The sequence below is a fragment of the Phyllobates terribilis genome, unplaced genomic scaffold, assembly GCF_046119375.1.
Source record: "Phyllobates terribilis strain yellow unplaced genomic scaffold, ASM4611937v1 Scaffold_11__3_contigs__length_659146591, whole genome shotgun sequence".
Taxonomy (NCBI): domain Eukaryota; kingdom Metazoa; phylum Chordata; class Amphibia; order Anura; family Dendrobatidae; genus Phyllobates; species Phyllobates terribilis.
The window spans coordinates 232,558,550-232,575,510 of record NW_027362771.1 but is presented as its reverse complement, the minus strand read 5'-3'; the positions used below and the strand labels follow the sequence as shown (position 1 = coordinate 232,575,510).

General features: G+C 40.4%; 1 protein-coding gene across 1 annotated transcript in view; it reads right to left on the bottom strand.

Moving 5' to 3' along the window:
- The window catches only part of MAPK12 (mitogen-activated protein kinase 12), a 132,815-nt gene that overhangs the window by 70,769 nt on the left and 45,085 nt on the right, over positions 1 to 16,961 (bottom strand). Inside the window, exons 3-4 of the mRNA XM_073652102.1 lie at positions 16,884 to 16,942; positions 944 to 1,055 (exon numbers count right to left, since the gene is read on the bottom strand). Coding sequence (XP_073508203.1) covers positions 944 to 1,055; positions 16,884 to 16,942 — 171 coding nt within the window. The remainder of the gene's footprint in view (positions 1 to 943; positions 1,056 to 16,883; positions 16,943 to 16,961) is intronic.

The window sequence follows — 16,961 nt, the reverse complement described above, 5'->3', positions numbered from 1 at the left end:
GTTCTTTACTGTATTTAGTTATGCTGGTCGCCGCCCACTCAATTTGAATTGTAATTTCGCTCTTGCGCACTTTTTAGCTTGTTCAGGGTGTTTGTGACATTGCCTGCCGCTGCGCAATGTGTAAGGTATTAATCCGCACTTGCACATTGTTCCTGGGGTCCCCGCACATGCGCACACAGTCAGTGAAACTGAACTCAACACCGCCTGACCGCATGTGCACCGTGACGCGTGGCTCCCCCACGCGTGCGCAGTGAAGTTGTTGCATTCACAGCCTCACTGACTGTGCGCACGTGCGGGGGAGCCGCGCGTCACAGCGCACGCGCAGGAACAATGCGCAAGTGCGGATTAGTACCTTACACATTGCGCAGTGGCAGGCAGTGTCAAACACTCTGAACAAGCAAAAGTGCGCAAGCGCGGAATTACAATTCAAATTGAGTGGGCGGTGACCAGCATGACTAAAAACAGTAAAGAACACCCCTATGACTGAACGAGCAAGTTAGAACTATATAAAGTGCTTTTGGCAAATGACTATAGCAATAATTATCATGGAAAAAGCATGTTGTTAGTGATGCACATTGCATCAGGAAAGAAGGAATAAGTTAAGTATTTAAAGCATATCTAAACTTTCAATAAACTGTGCATAAATCAATAGTCCAGTATATGTTGTCTCTGTATGCTTGATGTTTTAGTTTGTTTTTCCTCTTAGAACATAAAATATATTTGTGAGCTATCTAAATAGCTTGATTATTGTATCATCATAATGATTAAAAGCCGGATGTTACCATTTTACTACAGTAAATTCATCACTTAAACATGAGCCATGTATGAGGGAGTTTTAGTCGTGGAGTCGGTGTTATGGAAATTGAGGAGTTGGAGGTTTGACTTGTGCTCTGATGTTAAGCAATAATTTTATTATTTCTTTAATCCATGTAAAATTACCAACCTTTAGACCTCTCAAGATCTGATATACAAGAAACTGTATGCGATCCTCTGACAGTTTCTCGTGTTTCATTATCTTGCCCAAGTCTGTGCCCATGAAAGGCATGACCAGGTAACTGGGGAAAAAAAAGTAAGTTGTAAGAACATATGAAACAAAGGCATCACCGCCAAGAAAGAAAAAGGCTTCACAATTATGGTTTCAAATATATACCGTACATGTAATATTTTGTCTTCAATTCACTTTTAGTTACAAATATACCACTATCACACAATGGTACAGATTTTCATTTTGGAAACATATAAAGACAGACAATATAGACATTACATACTTCAAACAGCATCAGCGGCTTACATAAGAACCAAGCATAGTATAATACCGTTAGTAATAACTAAATTCATATAGCCTAAAATTTAAGATATAGACAAGTCAACATGAGATTTAAGATCATTCTGCCCGGTCTCTAAGAATATAGGAGTTATCATTGAATTAGCAAATAGTGTCACTTGACAAAGCATGCTAAACAAATAGGAGTTGCAGTCTGAGCTCTCACCAGACTATAGTCTCTACTAGACAGAAGACAACTATTAGAACAAGAGACAGGTGGTTTGCTGATGGGTTCAACTTAAATGGTGAATTAACAACCACTATGAAGTTTATCCACATTCTCAGTGGACCTTGAGGGTCACTGGCACCATAACCCACTATTCACCCTCCAATAGCACAGACCACTTTATGTCTGCCGCCTTTCAGGACAAGTATCTAGCCTAGGCAGACTTCTAAAGTTTCTGCCTGTGCCATCCTGAAGGCTGCTAGTGTGACAAGTGGGAAGAACCTTATAGCCTATGCTTTGTGTGACAAAAGAGTCAAGTATTTAGATTTATGTTTAAACAAAATTAGGCACTTTGCTTGGGGTCACCACTAACTGGTTTGGAAAACACTATTTGGGGGGTACAGAGGAGATTTTAGATAGCACAATTTTGGAGGGAAGCTATATGGGCACACTTTTGGGCACTATGGAAACACTCTTTTGGAAGTGCATTGAGCTGTAGGTTGGATTGCTGCTAAAGGGGAAAAAAAACCTCTTTAAATCTTTTTCCTTAGCGAGCTGAGTGTGACCGGAGCACAAGTGCAAACGGAAGTAAGTGTGTGACTTGTTTTTCAGTGACTTGGATTCAGGGATTTTGTAAGGGAGGAATTTGGACAGATTTGCTGTCTGTATTTTATTAATTCTTTACATTTCTTTTTACTTAACATTTCTGTCTAGTGCAATCCCCATTAGGAAATGAGCTCCATTATGGACAATGCTATCCGGTGTACATCTTGCCTCATGTATACAATCCTTGAACAGCCGGTCGTGGGTGCATACTGCTGTGCGAGATGTGTGCACGTTGTGCGTTTGGAAGCCCAGGTACTGGATAAAAATGAGCAGCTGGCAACACTGAGATCCATAGACAATATGGAAAGGAGTCTGCTGCTCACTGAGCAGCTGCTCACTGGGGTAGATGTGGGGGAGGGTGGTAGTAGGGAGCAGCAGGACAGTGAGGCAGCTAGCTGGGTGACAGTTAGAAGGGGGGGTGGGGTAGAGGGAAGAGTGCCAGGGAGGCTAGTCCTGATCTGGCACACCCCAATAAGTTTGCAAAGTTGGCAGATGAGGGGGGTGTCAGTACAGGGTTAGCACTGCTGCATTTCCTCTGAAAGTCGGAGGAGTGTCAGCTCCAGTAAGGGGGGAAATAGGAGAGCAGGGCAGGTCAGGCAGGTGCTGGTAGTGGGGAACTCAATTATTAGGGGAACAGATAGGGCAATCTGTCACAAAGACAGGGATCGTCGAACAGTGTGCTGCCTACCTGGCGCTCGAGTCCGGCACATCGCTGATCGGGTTGACAGATTACTGGGAGGGGCTGGTGAGGACCCAGCGGTCATGGTGCACATTGGCACAAATGACAAAGTTAGAGGTAGGTGGAAGGTCCTTAAAGATGATTTCAGGGAATTCGGCTGCAAGCTGAAAGCAAGGACCTCCAAGGTGGTATTCTCTGAAATACTGCCTGTACCACGTGCCATGCCAGAGAGGCAAAGGGAGGTTAGGGAGATAAATAAGTGGCTAAGGAATTGGTGTAGGAAGGAGAGGTTTGGGTTCCTGGAGAACTGGACCGACTTCTCAGTTGGCTACAGCGTCTACGCTAGGGACAGGCTGCACCTCAGTGGGGAGGGAGCAGCTGTGCTTGGGGAGAAAATGGCTAGAAGGTTGGAGGAGTGTTTAAACTAGGGATGGGGGGGGGGGAGGGTATTCATTTTATAGGTGGGGAAGATAGTGCAGATAGTGACCTGGGCACAAAGAAATTGGGGTGGGGTTAGAACAGTCAATAAAGTAAGAAGGAATAGAGGTACAGAGAGATACATAAAATGCATGTACACTAATACCAGAAGCCTCACCAACAAAATGGAGGAATTAGAATTAATTTAGTTGGAAAATAATTATGACATGGTGGGGATATCTGAGACATGGCTGGACGAGAGCCATGACTGGGCAGTTAATTTACAGGGCTATAGTCAATTCAGAAATGACCGTACAAACAAGTGAGGGGGGTGTGGGGTGTGTTTATATGTAAAATCATCCTTAAAACCCATCTTGTGTGAGAATACATGTGAATCTAATGAAAATGTAGAGTCCCTGTGGGTGGAGATAAGGGGAGGGGGAAAAGATAATAAATTACTGATAGGGGCTTGTTATAAGTCTCAAAAAATAATGGAAGCAGGGCAGAATATCCTCATAAAGCAAATAGATGAAGCAGCGACTCAAGGAGAAGTCATTATTAAGGGGGACTTCAACTACCCTGAAATACATTGGGGAACAGAAACCTGTAGTTCAAGCAAAGGTAATAGGTTTTTGACAACTATGGTTCAGAACCCAACAAGAAGGGGGGCACTGCTAGACCTAATATCAACCAACAGGCCAGACCGCATATCAAATATATGAGTTGGGGGTCACTTGGGTACTAGTGATCACAAAATAATAAGTTTTCATGTATCCTTTAATAAGATGTGTAGTAGAGGGGTTACAAGGACACTAAACTTCAGGAAGGCAAATTTCCAACGGTTGAGAGATGATCTTAGTGCAATAAACTGGGACGATATCCTGAGACATAAAACTACACAAAGCAAATGGGAGACATTTATTAGCATCCTGAATAGGACCTGTGCACAATATATACCCTATGGGAATAAACATGCTAGAAATAGGAGGAAACCACTATGGCTAAATAGAGATGTAAGGGGTGCAATAAGTGACAAAAAAAAGCATTTAGAGAACTAAAGCAGGTAGTGATGAGGCATTAAATAAATACAGAAAATTAAATAAATTCTGTAAAAACCAAATCAAGGCAGCAAAGATTGAGACAGAGAGACTCATTGCCAGAGAAAGTAAAGAATATTTTGGGATTATTTTTAACTACATAAATAGTAAAAAACTAAAAAATGATAGTGTTGGCCCCCTTAAAAATAGTCTGGGTGAAATGGTGGATGAGGATGAGGAAAAAGGCAATATGCTAAATGATTTTTTTTCAACAGTATTTACACAAGAAAATCACATGACAGAAAACATGATCAGTGATGCCAAAAATTCTCCATTACATGTCACAGCAGGAAGTACGGCGACGTCTAAAAATCACTAAAGTTGACAAATCCCCGGGCCCGGATGGGATACACCCGCAAGTACTGCAGGAATTAAGTAACGTCATAGATAGACCATTATTTTTAATCTTTAAAGATGCCATAATAACAGGGTCTGTACCACAGGACTGGCATATAGCAAATATGGTGCCAATATTCAAAAAGGGGACAAAACCGAACCTGGAAATTATAGGCCAGTAAGCTTAACCTCTACTGTGGGTATCAAAAGCTTTTGATACGGTTCCACACAAAAGGTTGATACATAAAATGAGAACAATGGGGATAGAGGAAAATATATGTAAGTGGGTTAAGAACTGGCTCAATGATAGGAAACAAAGGGTGGTTATTAATGGAACACACTCAGACTGGGTCACAGTTAACAGTGGGGTATCACAGGGGTCAGTATTGGGCCCGCTTCTTTTTAACCAGTTCCCGACCGCCCACTGTAGATAAACGTCGGCGCTTGCTGGGCTCTGTGCAGCGCTGACGTTTAAAAACGGTGGGTGGTCTCGCAGCGCTCAGGACCCCCAGGGTCCTGCAAGCGCTGCGATTCCGGTGCAGAGCGTTAGCTCTGACAGGGGACATCATCGGGACCTGATTGGATCAGGTCCCAGTGATGTTAACCCTTTGCTATGTTCTATAAGCCGCGATCTATAGTGATCGCGGCATATAGAAGATAGAAGGAGGAGAGGGGGTCGTCTTACTTACCTCTCCGAAGACCCCTGATACCTTCCAGGACCTGACGTTGCTATGGCAGCTGGAGGTCACATGACCGCCTCCAGATCTGCCATATATGGTGTCCTGCCTGGCTCAGCCTGCAGCTGAAGCCAGGCAGGAGACTGACTGTGAAACAGTCAGCAAAGATCTCATGTAATGTAATACATGTCTATTACATTACATGAGATCAGTGATCAGAAAAATAAAAATTAATGTCCCATACAGGGACTAAGTAAAAATGTAAAAAAAAGTAAAAAAAAAGTTTTTAAACTGTTTAAAAAAAAAAAATAAATCACAAAATAAATAAATAAAATATTAAACCAATAAATCCATATATTTTTACAAAACCAAAAAAAGTACACATATTTGGTATTGCCGCGTCCGAAACAACCCGAGCTATAAAACTGTGACACTAATTAACTCCTTCTGTGCACACCGTAATAAAAATAAATAAAAAACGGAGCAAAAAAATATGCTTTTTCATCATATCGCCAAACAAAAAGTGGAAAAAAATGCGATCAAAAAACAAAATAGAAATAAAAATGGTACTGCTGAAAACGTCATCTTGTTCCGAAAAAAAAAAAGCCGCCATACAGCTCCATCAGCCGAAAAATAAAAAAGTTATAGCGCTCAGAATAAAGCAATGCAAAAAAAATATTTTTTTCTATAAAATTGTTTTATTGTGTAAAAGCGCCAAAACATAAAAAAAAAAAAAAAACAGTAAGTGTAGTATTTCTGTAAACGTACTGACCCGAAGAATAACGCTGCATGATCACTTTTATCACACGCAGAATGGCATAAAAAAAAAACCTCAAAAAACAATTCCTGAATTGTTTGTTTTTGTTAATTTTACCTCCCAAAAAACGGAATAGAAAGCGATCAAAAAAGTCACATACCCAAAAATGGTACCAATAAAAATGGCAACTCGTCCCGCAAAAAACAAGCCGTCACATGACTCTGTCGGCCGAAATATGGAAAAATTATAGCTCTCAAAATATGGTGATGCAAAAACTAGATTTTGCAAAAAAAAAAAAGCTGTCAGTCATAAAAACCCGATATAAATCTGGTATCTCTGTAATCGCACCGACCCGAAGAATAAAGTAATCTAATCAGTTATATCACACTAGGAACGGCGTAAAAAATAAAACCAATTCTTCACCTGCTACTGATTTGTTTATTATGTCTCCCAAAGATCGCAGTAAGACTCTGCTCACATTTATCCTGCGCTCTGCGCTAAGAGCTTACACAAGAGTTTCCGTGTAAATCTCTGAAATATGTGATTCAGCTGGAACCCATGACGGAATATTCCCTGTAATGAGGCAGATATAGGCCACTGTGGATGCCGTCTGGCCTGTGATCCCACGGTGTCATTTGTTTTAGGCGTGCATAAAAGTGCGGTTGGCCACAGTTTTGTGCACTTCTGAAAAAAAGGACACCGCTAAACAGAGGCCAGACGGAGTCCAGAGTAACTCTGCTGCCTCATTACAGTAAATGGATCCGGCAGGGGTTTCATCTGAATTACATCACTTGGAAATTTAGATGGAAACCCCGATGTAAGTGCTCAGCCTAGAGCGCCGGATAAATGTTACGTAAAATGTTCCCAATAAAAGCTTCAACTCAGTCCTCAAAAAATGCTAGTCCCCACTCAGGTCCGTCATCTGTTAAAAATATAAGGGACTTCCAAGTTACTGGTAGCAGAAAGGCTCTGGAAAAGCGAAATGGCCCTTGCCCCCCAAAAGAAATTCAGAACATTTTGTGCTCCCAAATCCAAATGCCTATTCTACAATAATTTGTTCTCCAATTGTCAAATAGCACTCCGCCCCCCCCCAGATCTCGCCGTATGGCTAAGCGGTACGATACAGCCATATATGGGGTATTGCCACTTTTAGAAGAAATTGTGTGACACATTTCGGCACCATTTTTACCCATTGCCCTGTGTGAAAATGTAAAATCTGAGGGTAAAACATTTTTTTGTGGTAAAAATATAATTATGCTTTTTTCACTGCCCAATGGTATAAATTTAAAAATTAAAAAATACTCACTACTTCCCTAGATGAATTCCTTGAGAGGTGTAGTTTACAAAATGGGGTCACTTGTGGGGGTTTCTGCTGTTTCGGCATGTCAGCGACTCTTCAAATGTGACATGGTGTCAGCTGCCTATCCCAGCCAACATAGTGCTCCTTTCTCTTCCGAACCCTGCCATACACCAAAGCAGTGGTTTTCCCCCACATATGGGGTATCGGCGTACTCAGGAGAAATTGTACAACAAATTTCATGGTGCAATTTATCCTGTTACCCTTATGATAATACAAAATTAGGGAATGAAAAACATTTTTTTGTGAGAAAAATGTGAAAATTTTATTTTTACGGCTCAATATTATAAACTTCTGTGAAGCAGCTGGGGGTGCAAGGTGCTCACCACACATCTAGATAAGTTCCCTGAGGGGTCTAGTTTCCAAAATGGTGTCACTTGTGGGGGGTTTCCACTGTTTAGGCACATCAGGAGCTCTCCAAATGCAACATGGTGTCCGCTAATTATTCAAACAAATTTTACATTCAAAAAGTTAAATGGCGCTCCTTCCCTTTCAAACCCTACCGTGCGCCCAAACAGTGGTTTGCCTCCACATATGGGGTATCAGCGTGTTCAGGAGAAATTGCACAACAAATTTCATGGTGCAATTTTTACTATTACCCTTATGATAATGCAAAATTAAGGGATGAAAAACGTTTTTGTGTGAAAATTTTATTTTTACAGCTCAATATTATAAACTTCTATGAAGCATCTTGGGGTTCAAGGTGCTCACCACACATCTAGATAAGTTCCCTGAGGGGTCTAGTTTCCAAAATGGTGTCATTTGTGGGGGGTTTCCACTGTTTAGGCACATCAGGAGCTCTCCAAACGCAACATGGAGTCTGCTAATTATTCAAACAAATTTTACATTCAAAAAATCTAATGGCGCTCCTTCCCTTCCGAACCCTGCAGTGCACCCAAACAGTGGTTTTCCCTCACATATGGGGTATCAGCATGCTCCAGAGAAATTGCACAAAAAAATTTGGGGTCCATTTTTTCCTGTTACCCCTGTGAAAATAAAAAAAATTGGGTCTAAAGTAACATTTTTGTGAAAAAAGTTTTTCTTCCACATTCCAAAAATTCCTGTGAAGCACCTGAAGTTCTTGAATGTGGTTTTGAGCACTTTGAGGGGTGCAGTTTTTAGAATGGTGTCACTTTTGGGTATTTTCTGTCATAAAGACCCCTCAAAGTGACTTCAAATATGATGTGGTCCCTAAAAAAATGTTTTTGTAAATTTTGTTGGAAAAATGAGAAATCGCTGGTCAACTTTTAACCCTTATAGCTCCCTAACAAAAAAAAAATTTGGTTCCAAAATTGTGCTGATGTAAAGTAGACATGTGGGAAATGTTATTTATTAACTTTTTGTGTGACATATCTCTCTGATTTAAGGGCATGAAAATTTGAAGTTTGAAAATTGCAAAGTTTTCAAAATTTTCGCCAAATTTCCGATTTTTTCACAAATAAACGCAAGTTATATCGAAGAAATTTTACCACTAACATGAAGTACAATATGTCACGAAAAAACAATCTCAGAATCAGGGGAATACGTTGAAGCGTTCCAGAGTAATTACTTCATAAAGTGACAGTGGTCAGAATTGAAAAAATTGGCCCAGTCACGAAGGCAAAAACAGGCTCTGGTGCGAAGTGGTTAACATATTTATTAATGAACTTGTAGGGGGCATACAGAGTAGTAGATCAATATTTGCAGAGGACACTAAACTCTGCAGGGTAATCAGTACAGAGGAGGACAATTTTATATTACAGGGGGATCTATGTAAACTAGAAGCTTGGGCTAATAAATGGCAAATGAGCTTTAATGGGGATAAATGTAAGGTAATGCACTTGGGCAGAGGAAATAAAATGTATAATTATATGAGTAACTGTAAATCATTGGGTAAAACTGTAACTGAAAAACCTGGGTGTATTGGTGGACGACAATCTCATGTTTGGTGGCCAGTGTCAGGCAGCTGCTGCAAAGGCAAATAAAATAATGGGATGCATTAAAAGAGGCATAGATGCTCATGAGGAGAACATAATTTTACCTCTATACAAGTCACTAGTGCGACCACACTTAGAATACAGTGTACAGTTCTGGTCTCCTGTGTATCAGAAAGACATAGCTGAACTAGAGCAGGTGCAGAGAAGAGCGACCAAGATTATTAGAGGACTGGGGGGGTCTGCAATACCAAGACAGGTTATTACACTTGGGGTTATTTACTGTGGAAAAAAGAAGGCTTAGGGGCGATCTTATTACTATGTACAAGTATATGAGGGGACAGTACAAAGACCTTTTTACTGATCTTTTTACTCTGAGGCCTGAGACGGGGACAAGGGGGCGTCTTCTACGTCTGGAGGAAAGAAGGTTTAATCATAATCACAGACGCAGATTCTTTACTGTAAGAGCATCAACATGTTAGGCTATGGGTTTAAGTAGATGGACTTAGTCTTCCTTCAACCTTAAAAACTATGTTACTATGTTACTACCACAATTGTTTTGTGAATGCTATTACTGAATGAAGGTTATATTTGCTGAGAGCAATCATTTCTGGTTTGCACCGAGTGTTACTTACTGAGAAACTTTATGCTTGGCACTACAGAGCGGGAGCAATGTGTGGAAATAATTATTTTTTAGGAGTACTGTCTTTTCATAATTACTGTACTTTGAGAGGGCACTGTGTTTGGTCATTTTTCTTGGGGGGGGTGGGCAGCATCTGTATAGCAACATTTTTGGAAAAAAACTATAGTTTTTGTCAACATTTCTACTCTACTGCATTTGGGGCACCGGGCAGCAGAATAATGTGTTTTTATTAGGGTGGGGAGGATGACTGAAGTGAAGAACCTAAGATAGCTACAGTGCTGCTCACCATTATTGGCACCCTCCCTTTTTTTTTTTTATAGACTGTACAATATCTTCAGAAATAAATGGAAATGTACCAGAGTTATAGCCTCAGGATTTTTTAATTAGTGGTCCAAAGTAATACAACAGTAAAACATTGTTTTTCAACTTCCATGTTGCAATTTCAAAGATAAAACAGACTAAACAGCATGTGCAGCAATAAAGGCATCCCTAATTAACACTTGGTTGCACACCCTTTGGCCTCCAAACATTTCTTGTAGCCATCTATAAGCTTCTTGTACTTCTCAGCTGGAATTTTCTCCCACTCTTCCTTTGCAGTTTGTTCCAGCTCTTGAATGTTTGCAGGGTTCTTATTCTCAATGGCAGATTTCAGCTCACCCCAAAGATTTTCAAAGGGATTGAGGTCAGGACTCATTGCTGGCCATTTTAAAACAGTCCATTTTTTCTTTTTCAACCATTCCTTTGTATTTTTGGATATGTGCTTTGGGTCAGTGTCTTGCTGGAGGACCCATGATCTTCGACTCAAACCAAGTTTTCTTACACTGGGTAGGAGGACATTTTGCTCTAAAATCTCTTGATAATTCTCTAATTTCATGATTCCTGTGATACGGTCAAGGCCTCCAGTACCGGATGCAGCAAAGCAACCAACCCGCATTATGGGTCCTCCACCATGCTTAACTCTGGGTAAGGTGTTATTTTCCTTATAGGCTTCATTGCGCCGTCTGTAAACAAACTGTGGCTTTGCATTGTCAAAAAGGTCTATTTTTGTTTCATCTGTGCACAGAAAATTTTTCCATAAGGATTGTGGTTTGTCAAGGTACTCTTTGGTAAAGATCAGTCGTTCCTTTTCAGGTCTCTTCTTCTGCAATGGTTTCTTCCTTGGCCTTCACCCATAAAGCTCCGCTTGGTTTAGTGTGTGGCGTATGGCACTTGTTGAACCATGACCTCAGACTGTTCCAAGTTGGCCTTCAGGTCTTTGGATATTTGACGTGGTGTTTTTCCACCATTCGCACCAACTTTTGAAGACATTTGTTGTCAATTTTCCTCTTTCCCCCCACGTCCAGGGAGGTTCTTGACTGTACCGTGCTTGGCAAACTTCTTAGTAACATTGAGCACTGTTGAAACTGGAATACCAAGGTCTTTGGAGATGGCCTTATACCCTTTGGAAGTCTTGTGTTTGCCAATAATAGCATTTCTGATTTCCTTAGACAGCTCCTTTGTCTTCACCATTGTGACAAATGAACAGGGCCTACCATGTGGTTTTTTAAAACACTGAAGTCATCGCTCACTGGCCAATTCATATCACATGGGTACCGACAATCACAGGAGAATCTCTTTTGTGATTTACCACAGGCGAGTCAAAATGTGTTTCAATGCTAAATTAATGTAAAGGGTGTTAGCACCAGTGACACAGCAAGTTTAGGTTTTTCTATTTTTCCCTCCCATTGTTTTTTGTTTTCAAATTATTGTTTATCATTTGCGCTTTTGTATTTAACACGAGTGCTCTAGACAGAAAAACTGTTTGACTTGATTAATTTTTTTCAGGAGATATTTCACATTATGTACTTAAACTTCATGGGTGCTAATAACGATGAGTAGGACTGTACATCTGCAGAGACCAGTCTTAGGCAATCATTAATAATTCTTCCAGCCAAGTTCAAATGGAGAGGAGAAAAGAAAAACACAAGAGTGAAGCCCCCTTCACATGTCAGTGTTCCCTGTATTTGCGGTGTCCATTTTCACAGGTACCGCAGACACTTACACAAGCACACCCTTTATAATCTATGGGGCTGAACACATTTCCATTGTTTTCACACGGACCGTGTGTCTGTGTAACCCACACGTAGACATGTGTTTTTTTTCCAGCAGCACGGATGACAATAGGTACTGCACACGAATGATACACACGTTGTCCATGTGACAATTACCGAAATAGAAATTAAAGATTTTTAGGTGTTAAAGATGTGCAAAGATATAGATAGATATCCGTGAGATATATAATTAGTGCTTTGTTTGCAACTTACTGTACATGTATTAACCTAATAAAAGGAAAAAAAATGACGTGGGTTACCTATCATTTTTGGTAAAAAGCAAAGTTAATATCAGCACACAGCTATCTGCTTTATCAGGCTGGGAAGGTCCATGGTTATTGAGCCCTTCCCAGCCTAACAATATCAGCTCGCAGCCGCCCCAGAAGTGGACCATCACATCAGATGATCCAATTCTGGAGCTTCGCCTTCACTCTTCCCAATTTCCCTGGTACATTGGGAATTGGGGTAATGGTAGTTGGGGATGTTGTCAGCTGTGAATTGTCCAAAAACACAACTGGCATTAAGCCTTGGTGTTAGTAAATGAGAGCCCCATTACTAACCCAGTAATAAAAAAAAATTAAAAAAAATTCAATAAAACACCACCACTTTTTTGGTTCACCACTTTATTTAAATAAGAAAAAAACAAAACAACGCAAGTTGGACTACGTCAAACCTGGGTGCGTAGGAACTTTTTTTTTTTTTTTTTTAATAAAGTGGTGAATGAGGGAAAGGGTCTGTTTTATTTCTCTGTGTTTTGTGTGTATGTTCTTTCCATTCACTGGACTACGGCGGAACTGCGAGTGTTTTGTTTATTTTTTTTATTAAAGTGGTGAACTATAGAAAATGTCAGGGACTGTTTATTTGAAAAGTATTTTTTAGTGTCTGTTTTTTTTAAAATTACTGGGTTAGTAATGGGGTTGTCTGATATACGCCTCTCCATTACCAACACCAGGGCTTGATGTCAGCTGTGATTTTGGACAATTCACAGCTGACATCAACCACAAGCCCCATTTCCACGATTGCCAATGCACCAGAATTGGAGCATCTAATGTGATGTGCCACTTCTGGGGCGACTGCGGGATGGTATTTTTAAGCTGGGAAGGGCCCAAAAGCCATGGACATTCCCAGCCTGATAATACTGTATAAGTCGGCAGCTGTCTGCTTTACCTTTGTTGGTTACCAAAAATGGGAGGAACCCCCACATTATTTTTTTTCCATTCATTCATTAGGTTACTACATGTACAATAAGCCACACACACAAGGCACTAATTATATACCTCACGGATATCTACCCCATATCCATCTACACATCTAAAAAATCTGTAATTTCTATTCTGGTACGTGTCACACGTACTGCCAACAAAAAAACACACAGATAGCAAAAACGGACGTCTCAAGCATACTTTTTTTAAGCAGAAGTGTGAAGGGGGCCTAAAACTGAGTCACTGAATGTAATTGCTGTGTAGCTATATCAATGCCATATTCGTCTGCATTTGCTATAGCACTGAGCTATATCTGGGTGGATACTACTTTTTAGATTAAAGACTGGCATTTCGTAATTTGAATGATGGTCGTGCAGAAATAAGAGGCGCCAAATTCCTTAAGGCTATGTGCCCACGATCAGGATATAGCAGGGTTTTGGAAGCAGCATATTTTCGCTGCTTCCAAAAAGCACATGTAAATCCGCATGTATTCATTGAGCAATGCGGATTTACTGCACCCAATACATTCTATTCGGGAAATTTCTGTTGTGGAGACTGCCATCTCTGCAACAGAAATTTACATGCTGCGGCTCGTACACCCGTTCCATGACTGAGTTTACGCGGCGTCAAATAGAAGCACAGTGGGCATGAGAGTTCTATAAATCCCATCCACTGTGCTTGTATCGTAGAACACAGCAGTTGAGCTACGTCCAAAACGCTGCTATTCCTGATCGTGAGCACGTACCCTAAGAGGAAAGCAAAAGAAAAAACAGAACGCACACCTTGCACAGATCAAAAGGGACAACACCAATCCCAGTGGTGGATTTCATCACCTGGATAAGTTGTGCAACTACAGGCACAACACTGAGAACGGTATGAAGTATTTTCAGATGGCTACTGCTCCACCAGCTGGATCCCGTCCAAAGATCCAGAAATGTAATCAGAAAATAAGAAAAAGCGGTGGCTATAGTCCGCACTGTGAAAGGTATAAGACAATACGATACCACTAGGGGATCATATGACTAAGTCCTTTATTAAATGCTACGCGTTTTAGTCTAGCTCCTTCAGGCAGAAGACGACGACGCTTGCGGCAAAACGCGCGTCGGGCTGTAGGGACACCACTGTAAACTATCCTGACCGCTCCTGCCTTGTGCATCCTTTGACCTCCCCAGTATACAGGTACTTCTTGGGCTTTCGCATTTATGTGTTTATAGATGTTATTTCTGTTAGCCCATATAAGGCATTACTCTTTCTGAATTTTATGATGATCGTTATAGCTTATGATAGCTTGCTAGTGACCTTACAGACACTGACACACTGCTATGCTTCCATGCCCCCTTTGGGAGGATAATAACTGTGTTAATCTTATTTGCCCTTCATTTTCTACATACCTGATACTGGGTGTCAGCATGCACTGCTTAAATTATATTCTTGTCTAAACTATACCATTATAGTAGAGATTTGTTGTCACAGGTAATTGTATTGTGTTATATGAGGAGTCAATTGACTAGATCCGTATAGGTACTCATCCTTCTACATATAACATTTATGTTTCCTTGTTGGTCAGGACGCAGTGGCATCCCTCGTAAAAGCACGCTTATTTTACTTGTTTTTTATTGGTTTTTACACTTGATTCTAATAAATATTAATTCATTTTTAACTATGGTTCTCGTCTGGTCTTGGACTCCTCTCTAGTCTGGGTATATTATTTATACATTGTAATACACCTGAAAATTTGATGATGAAGCATATTAAATTGCCCACTTATGTTGGAATCAGAACAAAGCTAAATTAGCTGAATTTATTACCTTAGCTAAAATTTTCCTAAAGTCTTAAAGCGATTGACACGGATGTCTGTTCCATTCGAAAGTCACATGAACACTGAAGCCTTTGCTTGACTGCAGCAGGTGGGCGATTAGAACAGTAAGTCATCATTGCAGCCAATCACAGGCGTCAGTGGTTTTGTGACTCCCAAACAGAGCGGACAGGCATCGCTTCCTGAGCTGGCGCAAACCTCCAGTATGACCTGAGATCCACAAAGGATGCTGAAAGGTGAGAATGCCTGTGCTTTTTATTTTAAAAAAGTCCTGTGTCAGACAACCCCTTTAAGACGAGATCAAAAGGCACAAACCTGTGTTTGTTGCGCTACATCTGCAGTTGTCCTTTCCTTTTCCTGAGCTGTACAATTGGGAGGTTACCCACTTCCATGTTTAAATGTTATAAGGCATGTAAAGCCAACCTTCACATATCCTTCCCAGCTTCCATATGCTGTGCCCTTATATTGTAGTATGGCTCTTTTCTTAATTATTATTTATTTGTAATATGTTTATATGAATCACTAGATATTCAACTCTTTGTAAAATCTAAATTATGGCCATTCTGTGATTACTGGTTGTATCTTAGGATAGATTTGTGTGTGTAAATTCACTTACTGCTTAATTTCCAACTACATCTGCTGGAAGCTTGCTTCCATCATCTACTACTATTTCAGTGAAATAACATTGTTTAAATCAAGATTTATTTTTTTTGCCCATATATGCATGGAGGGCTGCTGAACATAACCGCTAAATGTAGCCCTTTATGCTCTGTCTGGCCTGTATACATCAGTATACCACACATACAAAAAAGGGTACAGCATTGGTAGTAGACCATACTATACATCCCACGGAGTCCACTAAAGTAACTAGTACATAAAAATCAATGGCAGACATATGTCACTGTATTGCATTCGTCACAAGCATCCTTTTAGCAGATATCTGTTGACCTTTTCATGGCGTATTTGTAAAATAGATGCATTATAGTCAATGGAAGATGGATATGTTAAACAAATGCCTAGCAGGGGCATGTCACCCATAGGCTATAATGACATTTGTTTCATGTGGACCTGTCACCAGGCTAACACACACTTTAGGAGTATACATTAAAAAAGCACAATTGTGAGTAAAAATCTCTAATAATCAGTGAATCTTTACTAGCGTCACCAAGCAAGCTTGCATTAGTTTAATTGTATGGAAACAGATTTATTTTAGCTTCTGTCGGCTCACTCTGGGAGACTATGCTTCCTGTAGGCAGGCACACTGATTTTTCAGAATACATAGCTCTATTACTTGCATGATGATCTACCTACTCATTTGACTGTCTTCAGCATTATATTTTTTAACTGTGAGCATATCCTTTATTGCTACTCTCTGTGGTCTTTGGTAAAAGTGTGCCGGCACAATTTCAATTTCAAGAGTTGACATGCCATTAAATCTAGCATTCTTTTGTTATAAAACAGTCAAATCACAGTCAATCTTAAAGAAGGGAATGCAATAGAAGTTGGAAAATGCAGGACTATTTACCAGTATCCAGTGATTCAGTAGATCTTACAACCTGTCACAACTTGCTTCTGAAAAGGAGGATCACTGTAGGGCCTAACTGAAAATATGTTAAGTATGTAGCCAGAAAGGATTGAAAATGCTGACATTTCACAGCGAATAGCAAGACATAAGAGTGGCGCAATCACAGTCCCACACGTCTCACTGACACATACACATCCAGCTTCGACAGAGCATGCACTTCTCTTCCCTTATCATTTAGGATCAGAGCAAACATTTTGTACAAGAATATGATAACTTACAAGTCAGTGAATTTCTCCAGGGACAAGTCAGGTGTAAACACATCTAGTAGGCCAATGACCTGCAAAAGATCAGCACAG